The 9,031-nt window shown below is 38.7% G+C and overlaps 1 protein-coding gene across 1 annotated transcript; it reads right to left on the bottom strand.

Annotated features, from left to right (window-relative positions):
• Positions 1-4,888: 4,888 nt before the first annotated feature.
• FABP6 (fatty acid binding protein 6, ileal) lies at positions 4,889-8,496 on the bottom strand. Its single transcript, XM_010020413.1, has 4 exons — positions 8,387-8,496; positions 7,380-7,555; positions 5,632-5,721; positions 4,889-4,998 (listed from the first exon to the last, which is right to left on the bottom strand). Exons 1-4 carry the CDS (start codon positions 8,451-8,453, stop codon positions 4,945-4,947), a joined length of 387 nt encoding a protein of 128 aa, XP_010018715.1. The 5' UTR covers positions 8,454-8,496; the 3' UTR covers positions 4,889-4,944.
• Between the last annotated feature and the right edge of the window lie 535 nt (positions 8,497-9,031).

Raw genomic sequence — 9,031 nt, 5'->3', positions numbered from 1 at the left:
GATGTGTATCTGAATTAAAACCACAGAGGAACAGCATCCTTATGACTTGCCCATTCAGCCAATGTTGATACGGATCCCCTGATGACTGGAACCTGGTGCCTTTCTGCCAAGGGTGTAGCTTTGGCTTTTTATGAGAGAGAGAAATAGAAATCTGTTAATATACCTCACTCAGTGTCACTGTGTAGGGACTCTGTGGAGATTACTTCCTTCTGATCTTCAGTTAGTGACTCATCAGAGTTGACTGAAAGCTTGTGTTGAAGAGTTATTTCAGGCTGGAATATGTGTTGAATTTATGGCCAAGTAGCAATGTATCTGAAGGGTGTTGTTGGAAAACATGGAATACTCTTTTTCTCTCCCAGTGACATGTTGTTTGAACAGTGGCAGCTTATACTACTGGAAGCTTTCACTAAAATATACTGAAATTGGCATCAGTTAAATGTGAACTTTGTTTATGCAGAAATCTGTATGTAGAACACTTTTTACATTTCCTTTGGTCAGGAGTGATAGTTCAGGAGTAAGACTTTAGAATAAAAGGGAAAAAAAAGAAAAACTGGCCAGAAGACTATCAAATGATTTTTGACTTAAAATTCTTTTGGAATCTAAATGTGGTGCTGCCGAACAGAACATCACTCTGCCTTCAAGTATTTTAGAAACAAAACCAAAACTTCAAATCATCTCTTAGATCTTTAACATGCTGCTGCTTTTGAGACTGGAGATTATTGTTAGTAAAATTGCTCATGAGCTTTATCAGGGATTTAATGTTACTTGAAGAAATCCTCTTGGAAAACCTCTTAAAAGGTTCACTGCCTTCAGTTATTTTATCTTTTGGGCTCAACAACTTGTGGCAGTAGCTCAGGCCCAGGACAGAGGAACTGGTGATAATGTGTCAAAGGCAGGCAACTGGTTAACTTCACTGTGAAATTTGAGTTTGACTGCAGTGCTGACTTAGTTTTCTCAATATCATCTTTGCATTCTCTTGGAAAATGTAGCTGGTAAATTGAAGATCCTGTTGCTTCTTTGCAATGAGACCCCAACTTACTGTCATGTATCCAGAGGTTTCTTTCTCAACTGAAACCAGGGCTCATTATTCAAAAAACTGCATAAGCTCTTTTATGTTAATGTACGTATTTACGAGAAATGGACTTCTGCAAATGTGAACCTTTAGTCTGGATATATGCAACCTACTGTAAGCTTGTTTGAAGGCAGTACTCTTGGGTTGCCTTCTCTCTGAAGGTTCTCAGGGCAGCAATACACGTAATGTGCAATATGCTTTTACTGACTTGGGGCATTTTTTCCAAGCTGTGTCTCACAGTGCTGTTTTAAATTATATTTTTAGAGAATTATTTTTAATGGTGTTTTAGGGTGGAGGGGAAGAATGAGCCTGCATGCTCGTGTGTGTTTGTGTACTATGTTCCAAGAACACAGCTTCTGATATCAAGCTAATAATTTCTTCCATTCAGCAGGCTAGAGGATTCTTCTTATTTTTTTAAATGCAAACTGTAGCTGAGGAGGCAGCACTCATCAGAAATTAGTCTAGAAGTTTAGATAACTTAGTCTTTTATCCTGTTGGCTTTGTATTTATATTAAACTTTATTTTCAGAAGACTTCAATGTGTGTTTTTCTTTTGACAGTCTTAAAGAACAACATACACATGACAGTAATATTGTGGGGAGGTTTTTATCACCCTTATACTTTGCATCATGTGCAGTGTTATACTTTGGACTGCCATTGTGCTCAATGGTGAAAATAGTTGCCAAGTTTCCAATAAGCAAGGACAGCTGAAGTACCCTCTTCTTTTTGTGGTTTCTCCTTAGTTTTTAACAGCTAGCAAAAAGTATATGTCTACACCTTCAAAATACTTGATCTGAGCACTCATAATGTTTTACAGAAGAGTGGTAGGACACATGATGGAAAGGCTTTGCCAGAAAATAAATTGTGAAGGATTAGACAGATCAGGAATTTGATCACTGCACAAAGAAGGCAGAAAATGGGCAGAGACAAGGTGGAGACATAAAAGAACAGATTGTTCCAGATCAGATGGCCAGTGCATCTTGGGGGTGCCATCTTACCTGAGGAGGTTGACAGGCTGAATAGGAGAATGCAGCTATTAGTTCAGTCTTTCTTCTGGTGGCTGTGTCTTCTAAGCAGGAATTGTCCATTGACATCTAGGTTCCATTTGTGCTGTTGTGTCATGGGTGGAGATGGGGCAGATTAAGTCCAACAGCAGGCTCTGAAAGGGAAAAGGATTTATTAGAATTTGTGTTGGCTTAATACTGCTTTGCCTGACAGTTCTCTCCAGAATGCCTTGAATGTTGATGGCAGTTCTGCACATTTAATTTCTAAGTAAATACTTTTTCATGTCTCTGTCTGTTTGTTTTTTCTTTTGTAGAAACACCTCTTCAGGAGGAGCAAATATAAGAGTTCAGCCAACATAAAGCTGCTTTTCTGAAGACTTTTTACTACAGTTCTGTCTGGAGGGAGCTGCAGAGGTGCATGCAAAGCTGAGTTAATTTTTAAACAAATGCATGCAACACTTCCCACCCTGTGCTTGTGCTGCTTGATGCTGTCAGTGCAGCATAGTCATAGATCACAATTTTCACAAGTTGATTAACTTCTACAGCTTCCCTGGCAGACTTGGAAGTAAAAAAGGCTGCTGCAGAAGCAAATGCAGCAAAATGTGGCTCACAATACAAAATGGGCTATGGCACTAGTTACTCCCTTACATGGGAGGATGTTGCACAGGTAACCGTAGCCAAATGAGACAGCTGGTATTAAAATAAAACCCCCAAATATATTAGTGAGTCCTGACAAAGGATACAGGTAGAAAAAGTCTGCTAATGTTATCAGGCACCAAAGGTTAAAATGAACTTAAAAAATCTTGCAGCTGCAGCTTGCTGCTTTTTTAAACAGGAAACTAGTACCCTCTCCCTATTTGTAAGAAAGCCACAACTTGGTGTTTGCAAAGTTGTCAAAGCCACTGTTTGATCCTTTTGTTTTAGCAAGTTTTACATGCTGTAGTGAACAATTTAAAGTGTATATAATGCTCTTTGATCAGTATAATCAACTCCCTAGTAAAGTGCACAGGTGTTGGTGAGTAAAATTTAGCTTAGTGCTGTTTTTCTACTGAGAAGTCTAGGTACCAGCAATTGTGGGCCAAACAGTGGTGGATTTTTGGTGACAACTGGGTTTCCCTCACCCCTCAAGCACTTTCTTATTTTGCCCTCTCTGCTGCTATGCTTTTTTCCCATGTGAAAGCATCCCTTAAGGGCTTTCTAGAGAGCCTAGATGAGAATCCTCACCCTTCCTTTCAAAGCATTGTTGTCTGTATAATGGGGAGTGAGTTGATAACATGCAGAACATGAAAACAAAATGTGCCAGTTGTGTAAGCTAAATGTAGTTGCATCTAGAACTGGAATTAGTGGCGGGTTGTTTCATTTTGTTTTCAAAGCAGGGAATCATCAGGTATCAGCATCCTCTGCTTCAGAGGAGGTTCTTGGGGACATGAATAGTTCAGACAAAACAGCACTGTCCTTTAATTCTAGTATAAGCTTTAGTTTCGTATAACACTTGCCCAGTGTCTACCTCTGCCCAACTCTACGGGTTATTCTGTGTAATTCGTTAAAAGTGCTGAATACAACAGGCATATTCTAAACCCAAATGTTCTAAGATGTCATATTTGCAGAGGAATGTCCTAGCTGACTTCACCTCAAACGAGGAGTTAAGCCTGGAGAGATCCCTTATTACTTCTCAATATCACCTCATACAACCGAAAAGGCTGAATTTCAACAAAATCCTATTAAATCAGTAGGTCTGTGTGTTTGTGCGAGTACCAAAGGAACGTCTCAAGGTTGAACAGGTTTCAGATTTGACTTGTGTTTTATTAGAGTTCAGCATTATGCTTTGCCTTGGAGAGTAAGTAATGCATTGAGCAACACCTGGTCATAAGACATGTGTAGCCTGTTTTGGGTAAACTGATGGAGTTGGCATGAAGCCTTGTTGCAGCTGGAAAATTTAGTAAACTTTATTGAGGAAAAAAGATAAGGAACTAAAAGCCTTTTTTAATACAACATACCAAAATGATTGGCATTAGCAGTTGTGTACCCAACCAGAAAATTAATTTTGTATAGTCAAGACACATGCCCTGGCTGATTAGCTTGAGAGGGCAAACAGCTAGGTGGATCCAGAAGGCAATAGAAGCTGGAGAAAGGAGTATGAAAAGGGAAAATCTTTGTGGACCTGGTATTGGCCAGAAGCAATTTGGAACAGTGAATCCCAAAGCTTTTATATTTAAATCCTGCTGTGTCAAGAAAATGGATTTTCACATGCAGTTCATGTAAACAACAGGATTGAACTTAGAAAATAAGACTCCACATTTTTTTCATAGCAGCCTGTCTGTAAAACCTTAAATATCTTCTAGAAATTTGGGTCAAGAGGGGATACTGATGACAATGAGAAAACCAAGATAGTACTATGAAAGTGCATCTTTTAATGAGCGATAAACTGACTTTCTCTCGTTTTCAAGCTCCTAAATTTCTGTCCTCCAACCAGCAATAGAGCAAAAGACATTCATCAGGTCTTGCATTTTCATGTACACTTTGGGCAGAGTACTGTGCTATTCTTTAGACAGAAGCTGAATAGAGCTTCTATTAAGTAGGTGGAAGACAACATTTGAAAAGGCCAAGTACATCTCATACCCTGAAATACTTAGACTGGACAGCTTCGTCGAATGCTTTGTTGCATCTTCTGATTTTTGCATTCAAATTTTCTGAGTATTTGTCAGATCTTTAGGAATGGGGTAAGATTTACGTTAAGGATAACATTACTCTGAAAACCAACTCTTCATGTTTGTAAATACAAAGAAAAAGAGGGAAAGACAATCCGTGCTCTATTTATTTGTATTGTTGAATGTTTTCCAGTGCACTGGAAGAGACTGGCTTCACTGCCTTAAGCAATCTTTTTGCTGATCCTTTTGTAGGCTACACCAGAAGCAGTAGAAATCTGGAATAAAGAACAAACCAAAATTGGGTTGAACAGTGCAATTAGAGCTTCAGTGTCACAAATGAAAAGACCTGCTGACTGGCTCACAGAAACTGCCCTTTACTGAAGCAACATTTACCCTTTTGTAGAAGACATCTAAAAAATAAGCTTAATGTCATTGTCAAGTCTGAAATATGCAGTGCAAAACTATTCTTACATTAAAGTTATAGTGGTTTAGGGATAACTTAAATGTATCCTGTTTTAGACATGGCTTCATCAACTCCAAGTTACCAACAAAATGGCAACACAGCTTTGTTAGATTACTTAAACGACAATACTTACAGAAAACTTGTAAAACAGGATTGTCAAACATCATGTTTTCTGATTCTCACAAATTTTCCTGAACTGACTTATGTCTGTGCCATTTATGTCTGTCTGAGTGTATCTTCAACAGAGACTAATCACAAGTAAGTTACTCTGTGAATCAACAAAGGATGCTCACCCTCCCTGAAAGGAATCACTTACTGCTTCTGGAGAACAATTGTCTCACTTGTCTGAAACTCAGAATTTTAAGACTGCTGCTTTTGAGGGGTTTTTTTTTGTTTGTTTGTTGGTTTGGTTTTTATAAGGTAACCTGGATATTTGAGAACTCACCTCCACAAGCTTTCCTCCAGAAATCTCTGAAGTATGACGATAGTTGGGAAAATCAGCTACTAATATCCCATCTTCCATTTTTACAGTTGCCTGTAATAGAGAAAGGTTTAATGTTCCCTGGGGTTACTGGCATTTTTATTATCACTGTAAACATCTGTACACCTGATGCTTAAAGTTTTTACCTTTAAAAATGTAGCTGTGTCTTACACACGCAGCTTCATGAACAAGACTAAAATCCTGGTGCTTCAGTTCTTATATGTTCACAATTTGAATAGAAACACAGTTTCTGTGTTTCTATTATTCTGTGTTAGATGTACTGTTCCTCTAACAGTACATCTAACAAGTAGATACCAATAACCTGTTGCAAGCAGCACAGAAGTCACTCTGCACAAGTGATGTGGATCTTTATGCCAGATCCTGTTCTGTTAAGAGCTGCTTCTGTATGGAAGTATGCCAGGATGCTACTATGAAGGTCACAAACCCCACAGTGGCTCAGCTGACCATCAAAACTAGATATGTAGTTCCATCATAAAATCAGTCTTGTGTATGTAACTAGCCAGTTTCACCTATGCTTTTAGCAATAAAGACAGATGAGCTAGTTATACTTAAAGGTGAAAAAAAAGTAATTTTCAAAATGAAGAGTGGTACAAGAAAACCATTTTACCAAAATACATTTAGGTATTGTTTAGTGACACTATACTAAAAAGGCAGTGGTTTCTTTGCTGAGTCATTTACTCTGCCTCCATCTTCAGTTACTTAATAGGCTTTGGAATTGCTGAAGTGCCAGGGCCAAAAAGAAGAGAACGGAATTTGTAGCATTTCAGAATTGTTAACTCTGCAATAGTTTGACCAAGTAGAATTGTGTCATCTTCTACCTGTCAGGTTTCATAAAGACTTCTCAAAGCCAAAGACATAGTTTTTTACCTTTCATAATCAGAAAGGTGTGACTAAAAAAGCCGCCTGGAAATCATGCAATGCTATTACTATGCTCTGTTTGCCACAGCTCCCTGACACAACTACTGGTTTTCCTGTCTCTTCAATACGTATAAAGCATTTATCCAGTAATTTATTGCAGGGCTTTGGACACCTCACAAATGTGGAGTTTAGCTGTCCCAAACTGTCTTATCCCTTTAAATAGTTGAGAAATTAATAAGGTAAATAAAGCAACAATTTTACAGCAGGTTTGGTATCCAGATTTTGTCCATGACATGAGCAGATCAGTACTGCATAATCTTCCATCTTGCAAGAGGCTGCTTAAGTTGCAGGTTGCTCTGTACTTCTAATAGGAAGGAGGATACAGAGATATTTTTTTCCTACCTTCATGTTACACCTTTTGTTTAAGGCTCAGGCACAGGTGACTTCAAAAGGTGAGCACTGCAGACAGGCATGGGCAAAGCTAGAGACCACAGCACTCCCCTCAGCATGCTGCAGGTGCTGGGCACAGCTGCCAATCAACTATAAAGAGTTGCAATGAGCACTATTTTGCTTGAGCTGCAACACCAGTAGATGCTTGACACTCTACCCTCATTCTTTATTGGTACATACAGTTCTGAAGCTCTAGCTCTATTTAAAACCAGATTTAGATATTTTGCGAGGGACATCAAGAAATGGGGAAAAATTCTATGTTTCTAAGCTATGACAGATGAGAAAAACAATTTAAGGAAGATGTCTCTGAGACACATTTGATTTCCACCCTAAATTAAAAAACAACTGAGACAGGGTAGAACTTAAGAGCTAAATGAATTTACCTTGAACTTTTTACCACCCATTGTCACCATGTCTGCTTCCTTGCCAACTGTGAATGTGTTGGTCGTGGAGCTGCCTCCTGGGAAATGCTGTGTCCAGGTGAAGTCATTTCCATTCTGCACCACCTCAGTGACTATTTTGCTATTCCTTCCCATTTCAATCTTGTCACTGGGGAGACCTTAATCAACAGAAATATACAGTTTATCAAATCTAATAGCTTACCAGCTGTATTTGAATTGAAGCATGCTAATGGTATGTTTGTCCTCAGCAATATCAAAGCTCTGAGTTTAAATGATTGGTATAAAGGAAACTATATGTACGGCAGTGCATTTGCTAAAATAGTAAGTTTTAGTCTTGCATTCTTTTCCCTGAGAAAGGATACACAGAATACATGTATAGATGCAACGTATATGCAAATAACCCCTTCTATTAACCTCCACGTGCAGATGCATGCAATTTAACATGTATGAACTTCTGTATGTGCCTTTGCTATAGAGCTGCACATGCTTATTCATTATGTGCTTGTGCTATTTAGATAACTGAATACAAGCACTGAACTTATGTGTACAGGTCATAGTGTGCCTAAAATCTTTCATGGCGTAATCTCTGAAACGGGTTTGCAGAGTCTTCTGAAAGCATTTACAGACACCTGTTCCTGTGTAAGATTTTGCCAAGCTTTGGTTTGTCATACTATATCTATACTCCTACTTATGAATGGGACAGTAAAAGTGACCTTCACAGTCATCATACTGCAAGCAACTTGGCCCTTCATTCTGCTGCCACTGAAAGGGAGTACTGCTTCTAGAGAACAGGACGAATTCCTGCAGCTGGCAGTGCTTCTTGTAAGAATGAAAACTGAATCTCCTTGCTGAAGTGTAGAGCACTTCTACCACTTTTAGCGCCTGTGGATCTCAGCACATTTCAGTAAAGAACACTTTAAAAGATAAAAAAAACCCCCTCTTTTTAACTAATTTATAACCTTTAAGTCTTACACCCACAACATACTCACCAATCTTCGTCACAAAGTCATCATAGTTCTCATCGCCTTCAAACTCGTATTTGCCTGTAAATGCCATGTTGCCCTGGTGATGTGGCTGGTAGAGCAGAATAGCAGCTGGAACAAAGAATGGAGATGTGCAGATGGCTTGAGGCCCTGGTTTTTATAAACCAGCCCAAGCTGTTCAGCCCACATATATCCACACCCCTTGGAAATACACTTTTATGATATGTGTGAGTCACTAGCATGGATGCCATTGACCTGTATGAAAATCAAGGTTATAATTCAATTATACATCCTTGACAATAATGTGGAGATCAGCAGAAATCAGGGACAAAAGCTCAGTTTTCATGTTAGTGCATATTTAAACAAAGTGATATATTTTTACTTTCAAGATTCCACTGATTTTTGCATTCAGGATAGAATAATGGTAAAATATGTTATAATGAAACAGGGAGAAAACGGCTTCAAAGCAGTGTCTGGAGATGACATCCTTGCTCTATTTGGAAGCATACCCTATATCAGTTAAAATATGAAAATATGAAACAAGCTGCACAGATTCCTAAGTAATCCTGGCAGGATATGGGCAGTGACAGGATTCTGGGTAAATCACTGCACCTGCACATGTCTTACCCTTATCTCCACACAGTAAAAAAG

This window comes from Nestor notabilis, unplaced genomic scaffold (assembly GCF_000696875.1).
Source record: "Nestor notabilis isolate BGI_N333 unplaced genomic scaffold, ASM69687v1 scaffold5858, whole genome shotgun sequence".
Taxonomy (NCBI): domain Eukaryota; kingdom Metazoa; phylum Chordata; class Aves; order Psittaciformes; family Psittacidae; genus Nestor; species Nestor notabilis.
The sequence above is the reverse complement of the archived record's forward strand: the minus strand, read 5'-3'. Positions and strand labels throughout refer to the sequence as shown.

What these genes read in the sequence shown, in the direction of transcription:
- FABP6 (XM_010020413.1), bottom strand. Translation starts at nt 8,453, where the DNA reads ATGGCATTTACAGGCAAATACGAGTTTGAAGGCGATGAGAACTATGAT. An exon ending in TGACTTTGTGACGAAGATTG is followed by an intron (nt 7,556 to 8,386) that starts GTGAGTATGTTG and finishes CTGTTGATTAAG; the next exon opens with GTCTCCCCAGTGACAAGATT. An exon ending in TGGGTGGTAAAAAGTTCAAG is followed by an intron (nt 5,722 to 7,379) that starts GTAAATTCATTT and finishes TCTCTATTACAG; the next exon opens with GCAACTGTAAAAATGGAAGA.